General features: G+C 37.5%; 1 protein-coding gene across 1 annotated transcript in view; it reads right to left on the bottom strand.

The window, feature by feature from the left end:
• The window catches only part of LOC119770601, a 40210-nt gene extending 27809 nt beyond the window's left edge, over positions 1 to 12401 (bottom strand). Inside the window, exon 1 of the mRNA XM_038265815.1 lies at positions 11598 to 12401. Coding sequence (XP_038121743.1) covers positions 11659 to 12015 — 357 coding nt within the window. The 5' untranslated portion in view covers positions 12016 to 12401 and the 3' untranslated portion in view covers positions 11598 to 11658. The remainder of the gene's footprint in view (positions 1 to 11597) is intronic.
• Between the last annotated feature and the right edge of the window lie 5402 nt (positions 12402 to 17803).

The raw sequence follows: 17803 nt of genomic DNA, 5'->3' as shown, positions 1-17803 counted from the left end.
TTGCAGACTGGAATTCGCCATGTGATGTCTAAACCCAAGTTGCCCAGGAATTGATAATAGGGAATAGAACCAATTCCACCTGGACCAGATTCTCACCACCATGACAACCATCCATTGCCAGCCGCACCCATCTACACCGCGCACCAGGGACAATGGAAGGGATTTGGAAGACGGAAAGTTTTGATGCTCCACTTTTTTAAGGTGATACGGGAAAGTCTCCACGGCATCCCTAAATCTTTTTCGCTTGGTGTTGCACGGTTTTTGGGAAGGTATAAGGTCTAGAATACGCTCTAAGCAAGCATTGCAATCCTCATGATGATAAGTTCGTACACAATTAATTGATTATTATTTTTTCAACTCCGCTGTGAAACTGTCAACTTTTCCTGTCCTTCTTGAGAAACGAAACGGCCTACTTTTCCCTACCAAAAATAACTGAATGGAAAAATAAAACCTTTCAATACCATTGCTAAAAAGTTTTACTTTTCAGCACTGAAATGAGTGCTGAAAAGTTGAACGTTTCAACACTAGTATGGAAAAGTAAAATTTTTCAATATTTTTTTTTGTTTTGAACGGTGAATTTAATAAACACTTAATGTTTGACATAAAATTCAATTCAAGAAGTGTTTTTCGGAATTGCAAAAAATGTTGTAAGCAACTCGTTGCAAAACTTGATTTCAAGCAAAACAATGCCAAAGGGCCGTTGTGGGTTTGTAAACAAAGAGTGTGTCCTGCTCACGCTAGAGGGTGTTTACATCTGGCATGAAAGGGATACACTCTTTGTTTACAAGCCCACAACGGCCCTTTGGCATTGTTTTGCTAGATTTTTTCAACACACATCGTATTTTTTAAATGTATAACTCGTGCTGAAAAAATCTTCTTTTTGCAACTTGTTGCATAAACTACTATTATTTGTCAAGACTAACATTTTAAAAGGGCCAAACGGCCTTTTGAAATGTTAGTCTAGATTCCAAAATTTTCAAAACATTTTTTTCGAAGAGATCATAAAATATCACAAATGTTTCATTTTTCAAAATTAAAAATTTGACCAAAAGTTGCTGAGATATTGGCATTAGAAATGTGGGAATGTTTAGATGAGAATTGAAAAACATGATTTTTGTTGTTTCTTTTTCCTTCATCAATGAAGGAATTCGCTGTATTGACTAGGACGTCCAAATTTCCCGGGTTCTGTATATGTTTTGAATTTGAATAAACGACTTTTGAATTGATTTTTTCCATGTGTTAAATAAATTCACCGTTAAAATTTTAAAAAAATTTTTTTTTTATAATTTTACTTATTGATACTTGTATTGAAAAGTTCAAATTTCACAAAAAGGACTTTTGCAAAAAAACATATTTTACAAATTATCTTTAGGCTATTACCGCCAACTAGGCAAACAACAGGAATACAGTCTGAATATAGGTAAGTAGATTTTAGAGCAACAAATTTAAAAATATGTAGTCGAAGGTTATTTTTGCAATTTTTTTCCTTCTCTGTCTAATTCGTTCTCCTTAGTACCAGTAAACTCTCTCCCCATTTTGAACAAATCAGCTGTAGAAAGGTAGTCTAAATCTTAGCTCTGGATAACAACTGCACCAATGTAATTGTTAAAGCAACCTAATAAAATGAAATGAAATGAAATTTAAAAATAGGTGTTCTGTGAAATTGTTTTGTTCTGTTCCTGTTTTAACCAATAACCAAAACATCATGCAAACAATGGCTAAATAGGTGTCTTAATTTGTTTCATTTGTTCTGATTTGCCCCACACGGCAGTGTTTGATGAAAAATAATTTGATTTGATTTTTATTTTAAATCATAAATTTACCTAGATATCTCAATCTTTTTTTAAAGCACTAGGCATTTTGCAGATCGGTAAACTAAAATTTCAACAGTTTGCCCTAATACACCAAATCATGCTGTTATATGCCGAATACAAATTATAATGCTTTAAAATTATTATCTATTCTGAAGTATTCAACTGTTCATCTGTTTCCACAACCAAATCTAAATTTCCAGACTAAAAAATGTTTTTTTTTTTTTAATTCGGGAATTCCCGGGACAACTTATTAAAAATCCCGGTATTCGGGAATCCCCGGTTTTGGAAAAATCACGGGAATTTTGTCCCGGGAATTCCCAGGATGGACACACTAGCTGTATTCCACAACCAGAGGTCCAATGTTCAATTTCTCTTCGCCAATTTTATTGGAAATTTTCTGAACTTTAAAAAATATTTTCAGGATTGGACAATCGAAAAACGGGATTTTTTTCAATTAAAATCAAACTTTAAGTGGCTATCACGTTGCTCAAAGTACCGTTATTATGAAAAAAATGCAATCTGAGATTTTGGGGTCTAATGATTCCTTACACCAAGCGCACTTCTGAGCAAAAAATTTAAAAAAATCGGTGATGTTTTTTTTCAAGATACAGCCCATTTAAAATGAAAATAAAAAATTGCCTTACAATTTAAACATTTAAAAAAAATGCAATTCGAAACAATTAAGCCATTTGCTTCTGATAACTGTTGTATATCTGCGCCAAGTTTCTGAAGATTTGTCAATGTAGATTTTGAGTTACAGCCATTATAAAATGTTATTTCCGACTTTTTGTAAGGAAATCAAAATTTCCTTATAATTTCAACATTTTACAGAATATGCAATGCGAGATTTTTATGCCATTTGCTTCAGATGACCGAAGAGTATATCTGAGCCAAATTTCTGAAGAATTGCTGATGAGCAATTCTCTGATATTTCGATCATTTGATTTTTTTGTATTTTTTAATCCGGCTGAAACTTTTTTGGTGCCTTCGGTATGCCCAAAGAAGCCATTTTGCATCATTAGTTTGTCTATATAATTTTCCATACAAATTTGGTAGCTGTCCATACAAAAATGATATATAAAAATTCAAAAATCTGTATCATTTGAAGGATTTTTTTGATCGATTTGGTGTCTTCTAATGCCCAAAGAACTAAAGATGTAAAATGGTTTCTTTGGACATACTAAAGGCACTAAAAAAGTTTCCTCTGGATTAAAAAATACAAAAAATAAAATTAATACAAAAAGACCGATTTCGTAGAGAAAACTGCTCTGATGTAAATTATGAGTTCTTGTTCATCTTGTTACAGATTTCATAAAGGTTATTCTTATGACCTGTGGCAAACTAATAAATCTTTTACAATAAAATCTAAAATAAAAATTAAATTTTATTAAATGAAACTTCCGGTTTTGTTGGAGAACTGAGTCCTAAAATAAAGCTAAAATTACTGGCATTTTTGTCACAACAACAAAGATTTTAAAATCAATTTTGAAATTTAACATCGCGGCCCTTCTTGACAGAAAAATTCCTACATGACAGCTCATTCCAGAGGACCATAGTTGATCCATCAAAAAAAAAATTTTTTTAATAAAATATCAAAAGTGTTATTTAAGCATGTTTTTGACCGTTTTACCTAAAAGGCAGCAAACGCTTCATGACGAGTCATAAGGAATCATGGGTTTACAGTACTTGTTCGGTAACTGGGCTGAACAAAAAATAACGAGGGGACCACCGATGCTAAATACTTTCCTGATGATCTAATCTAATCTAATCTAATCAGACCCTAGCACAGCCAATCTTTCGAAGGGATCCTGGAGAGTGCCTTAGGTTAGATGACGCCTAGCACTCTTCTTGTCATTTATTAACATTTGTAGTGCGCCATTGCATTAGAATGCATTGAGACATCACAAGCGTTAAAGCGGCCAGGCCTACTGCGTAAAGCCGTATCGCAGAGATGACTCGTAATTGGGTTGAGTTTGAGCACTGAGTGTTCGAACAACAACACAATTCTGAATCGACAGGGGAGGAAGAAGCGTGGGGACACACCACCATACGCTCCGAGATTTGGTTGTATTCGTTGGGAGCACCATGCTAAGAAGGTTTGGTACTCCGGGACCCTCTAGGATGGGACACTGTATTTCCACGAATGCCCTGGACTCTATTTGCCGTGGTTATAGCGCCACAACTCGCTCGATGCTAAATACTTTCCTGATGAAATATAAAAATAATTGTTACTCAAATTTATTTTCAAAAGCTTGAAATAGTTTTTTTTATTTATTGAACATGATTTATACATCCATTAACCTCTCGGTCATTTCGGTTTGTTTTGGTTTTTTGACGTTTGTCTGCTTTTTAACTGGGCTACGGCCCAGTTATCGAGCGCCCAGTTACCGAACAACTACTGTACACCATTTCGGGAATTTATTAGACAAAGTCAGTGCAGCAGTATAAAAATGCCTTATTTTGTGTAACGCGATCTTTGCATTTACACAAATTTGAAACTTTCATTTTCAACGCAATTTGATTTACTTTCCAAACACGAGTTTCTTCACTGATATAGATATTCAAATTTGCAAACAAACAAAAAATCAACCCAAATTTCTCACCTCTTTTATTTGCCTTATTAAAGTTATTTATTTTACCATATTCTGTCGCACGTGCTTCCCCGAGTGCAGCCAGGTTTGGTGTGATTTGCGGGGGCTGCCTGCCAGCCCAACCGACCATCGAAACCATGCGGAACTGTGTCGATTACTTCCGAGACCCGGCATGGCAGGTGGCGTGCGGGCGGACACCGGCGCGGCGGTCCCGCGCAAATAGTGACCCCGATTTCTCCTTTTTATTCTGCCTGCAGAAGAAGATGATGTCGGTCCGAACCGGTGCAAAAAAAATGTGACAATCATACTTTGGCTGTCTTTTTTTTTTTAATTTTATCAAATTTTATGGAAAACGGGGACAGTTACAGAGGCCTTCCCCTTAACAAAATGCTTCCTCCCAACTGGTGGATGGTGTCAACTTGGAAGCAACCACTTTTTCACTTCTTTCTTTCCTTAATTTGGTTGCGCATCAACTGGGAATGAGGGTGCTGACGACTCTTCTGTGGTGGCCATTCCAGGCCGTCATCATCGAAGTGAAGAACATCTTCCGTTATGTACAGTATGTAAAAAAAGTATTTACACCCCTTGGGCACTATGCACATTTTGTGATGAAACATGTAAAAAATTTAAAGTTTGACAGGAACCTAGGACTACGTTTTGTTCAGAAACTCATGCCAAACATTTTTCTTCAAAAAGCTCATGAAAAGATGATTTCTATAAAACGTTATATAACAAATACTATTACGAAAATAAAAAAGGTGCAAAAAAAGTTTGTACACCTTTCGAAAAATTTACATAAATAATGTTATTTGTTGACAAATCACCATAAATCCAGTCTCCCAACTCCAAATAGGCATCCTTGACTGATTAAAAAATAATTTGGATTGAATATAAAGTTTACTAACTACTTAGTATAAAAGTTTATATAACTCTGGAAATTCTATAGAAAACTTATCTTAACTTAATTTTGAAATCTTCTAATTCAACTAAATGTCAATATATTACCATAGAATTGCAAAATAAACATTTGGGAGTGGGTATAACACCGTTTTGGGGTCTTTGTATCGCTAGAATAGATTTTCGTTGGAATTTCGTAACAACCCGGAATTACGTCGTCGGAAAATCCGCCGGCATCCGAACCGGTCCACAATTCACAAGTCAACCTATGTGGAATCGGAAAGGGCATAAAATTTCCGATCTTTTGATACCCAAACATCTAGGTTTTCTTTAAAACCTACGTTTTTAAATACCTGGGCAAAAGTAAGTTTGATCCACGAGAACAAAAATTACGAAATTCCATACATTTTTGACAGGTTGCTCAAACGAAACCATAACAACGTTTTTGCTTAGGTATTTAAAAACGTGGGTTTTATATAAAACCTGGATGTATGGGTATCAAAAGATCGGAAATTTTATGCCCTTTCTGATGCCACATAGGTTGACTTGTGAATTGTAGACCGGTTCAGATGCCGGCGGATTTTCCGACGACGTAATTCCGGGTTGGTACGAAATTCCAACGAAAAATCTATTCTAGCGATACAAAGACCCCCAAAACGGTGTTATACCCACTCCCAAATGTTTATTTAGCAATTCTATGGTAATATATTGACATTTAGTTGAATTAGAAGATTTCAAAATTAAGTTAAGATAAGTTTTATATAGAATTTCCAGAGTTATATAAACTTTTATACTAAGTAGTTAGTAAACTTTATATTCAATCCAAATTATTTTTTTAATCAGTCAAAGATGCCTATTTGGAGTTGGGAGACTGGATTTATGGTGATTTGTCAACAAATAACATTATTTATGTAAATTTTCGAAAGGTGTAAAAACTTTTTGCACCTTTTATTTTCGTAATAGTATTTGTTATATAACTTTTTATAGAAATCATCTTTTCATGAGCTTTTTGTAGCAAAATGTCTGGCATGAGTTTCTGAACAAAACGTAGTACTAGGTTTCTGTCAACATTAAATTGTTTAGATGTTTCATCACAATATGTACATAGTGCCCAAGGGGTGTAAATACTTTTTTTACATACTGTATTATGTTGTCACGGTCCGGCTGCAAATTGGGAGATTGGTGAATAATAAGTTAAGCTAATAACGCTCGTTTTCACTGACAGAGAGTCTCCTCCCGAGGCGTCAACGATCTCTCGAATGCGAGTAGCTAACAAGAAAAAAAAACTAGACTAGAGAGTCATTTGCAGCGGCGCAAAAAAAAAGTAGAAACAGAAGCGCAATTAATTCATCAACCCAATTTGCTGGGTTCGTTAGATTTGCTAATGGGATGAGTTTTTTTTTTGGTTTTTGAGGTGGAATGCAGAAAAAAATATGCAAGATGAAAGTGAATCGAAATTGGAACCCAGCTGTTATTTTTTTCAGGTGTGGTTTGGATGACCCATTCCTAGAGCTGGGAAAAGAAATGTTCCGGTAAGGTCCACAATGACAATGTCAAGCGAATTAATTGTGGATTGTTGGGCATTCCCATGACCTGTGATTAATTAGCGAAAAGGCAAAATTTTCTCTTCTTAATTCAATCAGTTATCCCCAGATGCGCATCAACATTGGAAATAGAAGTTACTTGATTTTTTCTTTTTTTTAAATTTTGTTCGAAATTGAAATGCAAACCGATTCAAGATTTATTTTTTTTTTCTAAAGCAAACTTGGCCGACCGGGACCGGGACCGGGTATTGTCCGTTTCTTTCAAAGGTACACGCCGCGCGGCATTTCAGAACATGCCGCAGACATTGTTGCCTGCGAATTTCCTGCACTTTTGGTGCAATATAAAACATACTTGGCAACAATGCCAGGCGATTCAAAGAAGATGATCAACAAAAACAAAACGCGCAGTATGGGATTTGACAGAACGCATTTGCCGAAAGTGCGGCGCGTCGTTTCGAGGCTGGTTTGCCGCGTATCTTTCTCGGGAATACGCGCAATATTTTGTGGCCCGCGAAACAACATTTCTGGAGTTTTTTTTGAAAAGGTCCTATAAACCAAATTTTCAATTTTTGCTTTTTGGGTGTTTTTAGAACCACCTTGAGTCAGGGGTATTCAAAAACACAAATTCCCCATTGGAATCCCCAAGCAAAACATTTTGACCCAGGACGGTACAGAAATTCTTAGCACGGAAAGTGAAAATTTCAAATTTCAGTCTAGGGACTCGTAATCGGGCTGTAGTGGACGAAATTGGATGCTTCAAATTGCAAGAGGTGGGTATTTTTGTCCTCTATCTGACCACCACAAAATTTCCCCCCGAGGGGTTAAACCGGTTCCGGGACAATCCGGATTGTTTGACGGTATTGTTCCGAAACAGTATTTTTGGTCGAAAAATGACAATAAAAAAGATGAAAACATTGTATATTTTGAACAAATATTGTTGAAACTTGTTCAATAGAGACTCTTACAACATATAATAGCAATTTTATAAAAATAGTTGTTTATTAACTAATGTTTTGATAAGTTTTACTTTAAAAAACTAAATTTAAACCAATTTTTAATATAAACTAACTAAACAAAGTTATCAGAAGTTCAAAGTTGTCACAAACTGGCTAGAGGTACTAGTAGTTGACACAGAAACCACATTTCATAAATAAATTCACTTAAATCGATCAGATTTTGTACTTTTACTAGGGGTACGGACAATTATTTGACCTCTTTTTTTTCAGAAAACTTTTTTGTATTTTTTAAGAAAAAGTTTTTTGCAAATCCAGTGACAGTATCTTAAAAAGGACATTCTGCCGCGTCGATTGATGTATTAAACATGGCACTTTTGTCGAATTTTATGTACTTTTATATCACAAACATTTTCTGTATGGGGGGTACGGACAAAAATTAGACTCACTGAAAAATGTGATAATTTTTAAAAAATAAATCAAACTGGCAATCGAAAAGTACCGTTTTGAATTCTCACTTACTTTTTCAAAAGGTCCTATGTACATAGGAATCCCATGGCACATTGGCTGTTTTGAAAAAGTAATCTAGAATTTTTTGTAACATGTCGCTTGCGTTTTCTTCGCCTTCCTCCCCAAGGTAAGGCTATAATACTGCTCTGTAAATGAACTTTTCATTAAAAAGTTCAAGATCCACCTTCATGTACATATCGACTCAGATGTAAACTATGTCGGATCCATCATCCGACCCATCGTTGGTTAAGTAATCGAAAGACCTTTCCAACAAATCCAAAACATTGAAGATCTGGCAACCCTGTCACAAGTTATGGCCACTCAAGTGATATTTGTGTACTTTTTAATTCCGGATCTTACCAAAAATAGATGAAATGATTAAGCATTTTTTTTTTTGTTTTCAATTTACTTGATGATGGAAAGCTACACCCAGAACTGGGTATCGGCATTCGAGAGGATAAAGAGCACGATTCGGTAGTAAAATGGTACTGTGTGCGGACGGAGAGGATAAATCCAGAAATTACCGAGAGTACTTTACTCATGGTTCATCTTCAAACAAAGTTCATCTATCAAAAAAAAAGTACCGGTACCGAGACTCGAACCCAAGACCTTCGTCATATTGAACCGTGCCTTTGCCGTATGGGCCATCTTGGTTTGGTAACTAAACGGCGGTCATTTGTCCATATAAGCCACTCAATAGGATGAACTGTTCCAATGAACGAATGAACACGCGAGAGGACTATACTCTCGCAAAATAGCACTTTCCTCACGTTTCTTTTCGTGAGGACTATCCCCTCGTTCTTTAACTTTGGGTGTACTTTAGAGCAGATCTCTCAGATTTCGGTCATTCGATTTTTTTGTTGTATTTTTTAATCCGACTGAAACTTTTTTGGTGCCTTCGGTATGCCCAATGAAGCCATTTTGCATCATTAGTTTGTCCATATAATTTTCCATACAAATTTGGCAGCTGGCCATACAAAAATGATGTATGGCAATTCAAAAATCTGTATCTTTTGAAGGAATTTTTTGATCGATTTGGTGTCTTCGGCAAAGTTGTAGGTATGGACATGGACTACACTGGAAAAAAATGATACAAGGTAAAAAAAATTTTTGGTGATTTTTTATTTAACTTTTTATCACTAAAACTTGATTTGCAAAAAAACACTATTTTTATTTTTTTTTTCATATGTTTTAGAGGACATCAAATGCCAACTTTTCAGAAATTTCCAGGTTGTGCAAAAAATCTTCGAGCGAGTTGAATTTTTGAATCAATACTGATTTTTTCAAAAAATCGAAAAATTGGTCGCAAAAATTTTTCAACTTAATTTTTCGATGTAAAATCAAATTTGCAATCAAAAAGTACTTTAGTGAAATTTTGATTAAGTGCACCGTTTTCAAGTTAAATCCATTTTTAGGTGATTTTTTTGAAAATAGTCGAAGTTTTTCATTTTTTTAAATTAGTGCACACCACCCACCTTCGAAAAAAAATATTTTTGAAAAGCTGAGAAAATTCTCAATAATTTGCACTTTTGAATCTTTGTTGATACGACCCTTAGTTGCGGAGATATTGCCGTGCAAAGGTTAAAAAAAAACAGGAAAATTGATGTTTTCTAATGGCCTATCTACAATCACTTAGCTTAGAAAATTTCACTTAGCTTAGGAATTTGAATCAATGGAAATGAATCTGAGTTTCTACAATGGAAAAGTAATCAAATTAGAAACTGACGTTTGGTTTGGAAAATTTCAAAATCTACGGTAAGTTGACGTTTCCATATCAAAGGTAAACAAACAACTGCATAGCAACGTATATCAGCCCAGCAAGTTTTCTAAGTTGATTGTGGATGACGAACGTAAGTTGCAGACTTTCCTAAGTAACTACTTTACTTAGATGTTCTAAGCTAAGTGATTGTAGATAGGCCATAAGTCCCACCATTTTCTAACGTCGATATCTCAGCAACTAATGGTCCGATTTTCAATGTTAAAATATGAAACATTCGTAAAATTTTCCGATCCTTTCGAAAAAAATATTTTCAATTTTTTTAAACCAAGACTAACATTTTAAAAGGGCCAAACATTCAATATTACGCAAAATGGCGCAAAAATTTCAGTCGGATTAAAAAATACAAAAATTAAAATTTAAGAAAAAATACCGATTTCGTAGAGAATTGCTCTTTTGTGAAAATTTTGTGATATAAATAAAAATAATTGCAATTTTTTTGAATTTGGTCTACAATATGAAAAGAGGAAAAAATATCTTTTTAAAGACCTTTTAAAAAGTTATGTTTCATTAAAAAAATGTTAAAATTATTTTTATTTAAAAGTTCAGAAAATTTCACAAAAATATTAAAGTATCATATTTTAACAAGGAAAATCAAACAAATAGTTTCCGAGATTGCACCAGTTGAAAATTATTATCGATTCAAATTATTTGGAGAAAACTGCCCTGCATAGTTAAATTTAAAATATTTTAAAAATTTTGTCTTGTTTATCAAAAATTGTGAAACAATGATCCAATAAATAAATAAAAATATTTAAGTGTTGTTTATTCACTCGTTTGAAGCCGGATCTCAGATACCTGTAACAGGTCATTAGTTAGATAATTGAAAGACCTTTCAAATGAGCCTAAAACATTGAAAATCTGATAACCCTATCAAAAGTTATGAACACTTAAGTGTTGTTTACACACTCTTTTGAAGTTGGATCTGAGATATTTCGATGGAAACGTTGTCCGGATCGGATTAACCATGCGACCTATCGTTGGATGCGTAATCGAAATACCTATCCAACGAGTCCATAAAATTAAAAATCTGACAACCCTAGCGAGTAATGAGTACCGACATCTGGGGCGAATCGGGACTATAGTCTGAATAGGGACAGCGGTGTTTAGAGCATTTACTGGTTTTAAATATGGCATGGTCTTTTTGTTGGTCTGAGTCTGTTCTAACTGAAACCAACCAGAAAAATCCAAATATTGTGCTCCTACATGGTTAAAACTGGTGTCCCAATACGCCCCAGTTGACGGTATATGAAGTTTTCTTTTGAGAACATTTGTAGGTAACGTTTCCGGAGTATCTCATGAAATTTTCCAAAATTTTCAATTTTTCTTGTACCTCTAGTGTACTCTCAATCCACAATCCACAATTATGGGGAAGTATAATTTGAATCAGATAAATAACTAATATTTTTAAGATCAGATTGATGACTGTAAACACTCTTTTTAGCATGAAAAAGAACCATTCCTTTTCAATCATCAATTTCTGTCCATTCAGCACTCACAAATTGACTAACCTGCTCGTAACGTGCAGCACTTCCTCGCGGGGTTCTTCCGGTCTCCTGCAACACCACCACCTTACAGCCCGTAATCCCCATCGCCACCCTCGTCGCTGAAGATGTCCAGATAGTCGTCGGCCTCCTCGACCGCGTTCGGCGGCACAAACGCTCCCCCGAACGCCGTGTCCAACCGGTCTTCGATGCCCATCTGGGTCGCCAGCCCGTAAACCAACCGCATCAACACCAGCCGGACAAAGTTCGGGGTGTTCGTCTCACGGGCCTCGTACTCCAGCTGCTTCAGGGTTTTGTGCGAGGTCAACGGTTTCCTGCGGCTACCGGACGGGTACCTCCGCCGGCGGGCTTCCGTCGCGGTGGCCATCACGATCACCAGGACGAGGAACAGCGCCACGGCGGCGGTTCTTCGAACTTTGAACATTTTCTTTGGGGTTTTTTTTTTCTGGGGTTACTCTAAGATCTCACTACCAACTCAAAGGTCTTCTTCGCCGAATGTTCCGCAGATCTTGCTCTTCAATCACAACCGGGGGTCTGGCCAATTACGTTAATTTCGGTTGGTATAGAGTTCTGCCTCGTACAGAGGAAACAACACACAAATCAATTGGCCAAATCCGGGGGAGCCTGATTAATCTCTTTCTTCGGGGGTTCGCGATCACCAACTGTTTCTTCTACGGAGTCCACGCAGTTGGGGGTCCGTGCGCAATTTCTACAAACTGTTCACGGGGGCTCGACGATTTCGCGGAATCACTACGGGGTGGAGAACTTCCTGGAGAGTCTTGGGAGCGACCTTCAGCACACGTTGGCGGTTGCGCGGTGAATGAAGTCTGGTTTTGCGCCGTTGATGCTCCACGGGTCTCTTGCGCAGGCCTTACCCCGGTAACGAGGTTTGGGGAGGGAACTCCCGCGGCCAGAGAGGGAGACAGAGCGAGAGAGAGAGTGAGTTAAGAAAAACCGTTTACATTTTTTGCGCTCACTTTACTCTTTCTCGCGGTGATTTTGAGGGGTTTTCTTCAGCTTTTTATGCTGTGATAGTTGGGTAGATGATGCTCGTAAGATGTTGAGCATAATGAAGTGTCTTCTCTGCGCCGGAGACATTGTATGCTGTGCTGGCGAACACTTCTAGCGAGAGTGAAAAGTGCTTGAAATAAATGGATTAGAGTTGGACAAGAGGGAAATTCGGGTTTCAGCATAAAGTTATTTTTTAGATCTGTACATCTTATGGAGATGCATGTTAAACTAATAGAATTCAATATCATATCCCTAGTCTCGATTTAAAACTATAACAATGCTTGCTTAGGGCGTATCCTAAAGTTTATACCTCACATAAACCGACCAACTCAAAGCGAAAGTTACTTGGGGACACCGTGGAGATTTTCCCTTGTCCTCTTAAAAAAGTGGAGCATCAACACTTCCTGTCTTCCAAATCCCTTTCCTTGTCCCAGGTACGCGCTGGAGATGTGTGCGGCTGACAATGGAAGGCTGTCATGGTAATGGGAATCTGGTTCAGGTGGACTTAGTTTTATATCCAATTATCAATTCCTATGCAACTTGGGCTTAGACAGTCATCACATGACATGGCGAAATCAGATCTGCAATCCGCTAAAATCACAGTCCCCTAGCGAAGCGAAGCAAATATGGCTAGTCTCGATTATCTGAAATTAGATTATCCGATGGTTTGTATAGGACTTCGGATATTCGAATCATGAACAATTAGGTAGTTTTGTTTTATTTTATTTTATTTTTTCGCCTTTATTAAATTCCAGTAGTTTGGGAGTCATTCTTAAGCTGGGCAGTCATTATTATGACAACGAAAATATTTTGTATCGTGATTTGATTATCCAAAGATTCGAATGAAATTTTTCCGAGGCTCGGGGATAATCGAGAATCTGTATTTGAGTTTTTCCCTTAAATAAAGCGAATTTTTACTTTTTATTTTAGCAAAGAGAATTTAAAGGACGTGAACAATCCAAAGTGTTTTTGAAGTTCACTATTCATAAATTGAAGGAGAATTGATCGAAAAAATACAAACAAATTAACAAATAAATAAACATGCCAAAATTTCAACCTTTTTTATGCAAAAAAGTATGACGTTCTAGCAGAGTTCTTACAAAGCTGGATATTCTTATAGCTGTTGTTGTTGTTGTTGTTGATTTTATTGGGGGAACTTTAACCCTATGGGTCATTCGCTCCCGTATTCTTATAGCATTCTAGTAGAAATGTTCCAGAGCGATTCTCTACGAAATCGTTTTTTTTTAGGATTTTAATATTTTTGTATTTTTGATTCCGACTGAAACTTTTTTTTGTAACTTCAGTATGCCCAAAGAAACCATTTTGCATCATTAGTTTGTCCATATCTGGAGTTAAAGGTCTAATAAACCAAATTTCCAGTTTTTGCTTTTTGGGTGTTTTTGAAACCGCCTTGAGTCAGGGGTATTCAAAAACACCCAAAAAGCAAAAACTGAAAATTTGGTTTATTGGACCTTTTCAAAAAAAAAACTCCAGATATAATTTTCCATACAAATTTGGCAGCTGTCCATAAAAAAAAATCAAAATCAAACCATCCACATTAACGACCCCCGGGTCTTTTGTGGTCTCTACTGCAAGTTTCTGCTCGAACCTAGGAGTCCGAAGGCTTGAATGGAGAGAGCACCCAAACCTCTTTTTACTCCAAGGAACCTTCCACCCCAGTGTTTGAACTGACGACCTTTGGATTGCGAGTCCAACCGCCGCCAGCGATTCCACCGCAGTAGGCTTGGTTTGGTGTGTTGTTTGTACTTATGGCATGGAGACAACTCCTACACCTGGAATGACTTAACGGCCTAACAACCAAGGCCGGGACCGACATTTTACTTCCTCATCCGATGGAAGGTTGCAGCAGATGGGAATCGAACCCAGAATCATCCGCTTACAAAGCGGACAGCGTAACCATTCGGCCACGCACTGCCACACTGTCCATACAAAAATGATGTATGAAAATTCAAAAATCGGTATCTTTTGAAGGATTTTTTTTATCGATTTGGTGTCTTCGGCAAAGTTGTAGGCGTCTTCGGCAAAGATAAGGACAACACTGAAAAAAAGCAATGCAATCCACTTTCACGACCTGACCGGCCTGTGGCTTAATGGCTACGGCTCCCGCCTCATAAGCGGATGGTTCAGGGTTCGATTCCCGACCGGTCTCCTTGAAACTTTTCGACTGTAATTGAACTTTGAATATGAACAAAAACGCATAGAATCAGGTGGGATTTGAACTCACACCTTTGGATTGGAAGTCGGATGCTCTAGACATTCGGCCACCAAGGGATTAATACTCCTTGAGTGAATTAATCCGTAGTGGTGAAATAATGTCACAAGTTCATTTACTATATAATACATCAATCCCTTCCCCAACGATTCCCCTACACACCACACACCATTATAATCTAAATCTATAAATAACTCGAATCGGTTGGTACGGTATGTCCCCGGCTTCTTCTTCTTCCCCTGTTGGTTCTATGAAATGTGGGATCCGTTCATAGAATCTGTCTCATGCGGTTAATGCAACGCAGTAATGAGTGTAATACACTTCGGGGGTTCTCGAAAGTACAGCAATCATTAATAATGACAAGAAGCAACTTGAGGCGTAATCTAGCCATAAGTTCTTCCCGGATGCTTTCTTCGGACTGGCTGCGCTTGTGTTCGATTAGATTAGATTAGATTAGAAAGCAATCCACTTTCACGACCCCCGGGTCTTTTGTGGTCTCTGTTGCAAGTTTCTGCTCATTTCTAGGCGTCCGAAGGTTATGTGTGGTGAGTCACCCAAAACCTATTTAACGCAAAAGGGACTTTACTTTTACTTCCCCATCCGATAGAAGGCCAGGAGGATGTTTTTCTTTAAAGCTATACTTGATTGAGTGTTTGGTCTGCGCCCAGAATATCTGTACGTGTGGCAAGCCTGCCACGAGGCCCTGCTGAAAAAAATGATACACGGTAAAAATAATATTGGTGATTTTTTATATCACTTTTAGTCACTTAAACTTGATTTGCAAAAAAAAACACTATCAAATGCCAACTTTTCAGAAATTTCCATGTTGTCAAAAAATCTTTGACCGAGTTATGATTTTTTTTAATCAATACTTTTTTTTCAAAAAATTGAAATACAGGTCGCAAAAATGTTTCAGCTTCATTTTTTGGTGTAAAATCAAATTTGCAATCAAAAAGTACTGTAGTGAAATTTTGATAAACTGCACCATTTTCATGTTAAAGCCATTTTTAGGTAACTTTTTTGAAAAAAGCTGCAGTTTTTAATTTTTTTAAATTTGTTTGCCCACATTTGAAAAAAATATTTTTGAAAGGCTGAGAAAATTCTCTATATTTTGCTTTTATGAATCTTTGTTGATACGACCCTTAGTTGCTGAGATATTGCCATGCAAGTGTTTAAAAACAGGGAAATTGAAGTTTTTTAACCTTCCCTTGGTATTAAAAAAAAATCACACATAAGGTATTGGGGTCCTTTTCGACCCCAAACTTTAAAAAATCGTCAAAAATCCAGTTTTTGACCGATTCCGGTTCTTTTGGTCACAAACGAAAGCTTAGAACGTCCCCTTTCCGAAACCGACCTGGAAAACCGGATTTGGTCACTGTGGCCACCGGGAATCGGCTACAACCGAAAAAGGACCTTTTTTGAGACACCAACTTTGACGACCTTTATCTCCGGCAAATTTCAACCAATCAGGATGCTCCGGGTTGCATTCGACAGGTATTTACCTGTACTTTGACCACAAATATTAATATCAGGGCCAGGTGACCTACCGGTTCCAGAAATCCGGAACATCCGAAAAGTTCATGTGTTCCTGTTTTTCACATATATGTTATACCAATACTCTCATGATAGTTGAAATTGATCCATAAAACTTACTTAAAACACAATACACGATTGCCAGAACCACTCTGGAGTGTTAGTGGCCACTTCCGGGTAACCTGGAACCGGTTCCCGGGTACCCGATGAACGGCCAACTTGACTTTTTTGGTGAAAACCTATCATGTTGCACATCAAACTCCATGAAATTGAAAGATATGTCCATATTTGGTAATGCCGTTGTTCGCTGAGCCATCCTGGCCAATCTGGAACCGGTTACCGGTGGCCCCTTGGGGACACTTCCGGAATATGAGAGAAACCCTATCATCCGACATATCAAACTTCATAAAATTGAAAGATGTGTCAATCTACGCTCATGCTGTTGTTTGCTGACCCATCCTGGCCAATTTGGAACCGGTTACCGGTGGCCCCTTGGGGACACTCTCGGAATATGAGAGAAACCCATCATCCGACATATCAAACTTCATGAAATTGAAAGATATGTCAATTTACGGTCATGCCGTTGTTCGCTGACCCATTCTGGCCAATCTGGAGCCGGTTACCGGTGGCCCCTTGGGGACATTTCCGGAAAATGAGAGAAACCCTATCATCCGACATATCAAACTTCATGAAATTGAAAGATATGTCAATTTACGGTCATGCCGTTGTTCGCTGACCCATTCTGGCCAATCTGGAGCCGGTTACCGGTGGCCCCTTGGGGACACTTCCGGAATATGAGAAAAACCCTATCATCCGACATATCAAACTTCATGAAATTGAAAGATATGTCAATCTACGCTCATGCTGTTGTTTGCTGACCCATTCTGGCCAATTTGGAGCCGGTTACCGGTGGCCCCTTGGGGACACTCTCGGAATATGAGAGAAACCCATCATCCGACATATCAAACTTCATGAAATTGAAAGATATGTCAATCTACGGTCATGCCGTTGTTCGCTAACCCATTCTGGCCATCATGGAACCGGTTACCTGTGGCCCCTTATGGACACTTCCGGAATATGAGAAAAAACCTATCAAAAATCATGAAATTGAAAGGTATGTCAATCTACGGCCATGCCGTTGTTCGCTGACACATCCTGGCCAATTTGGAACCGGTTACCAGTGGCCCCTTGGGGACACTTCTGGAATATGAAAGTTACCCTACCATCAGACATATCAAACTTCATGAAATTGAAAACTACGTCAATCTATGGTCATGCAATTGTTCGCTGACCTTTGGTTGAAAAAAAGCAAAGCAATCCACTTTAACGACCCCCGGGTCTTTTGTGGGCTCTGTTGCAAGTCCGAAGGTTATGTGTGGTGAGTCACCCAAAACCTCTTTTACGCAAATGGACCGACGTTTTACTTCCCCATCCG

Source organism: Culex quinquefasciatus, chromosome 3, assembly GCF_015732765.1.
Source record: "Culex quinquefasciatus strain JHB chromosome 3, VPISU_Cqui_1.0_pri_paternal, whole genome shotgun sequence".
NCBI lineage: Eukaryota > Metazoa > Arthropoda > Insecta > Diptera > Culicidae > Culex > Culex quinquefasciatus.
Note: the sequence above shows the minus strand (reverse complement) of the source record. Positions and strands in the feature narration are given on the sequence as shown.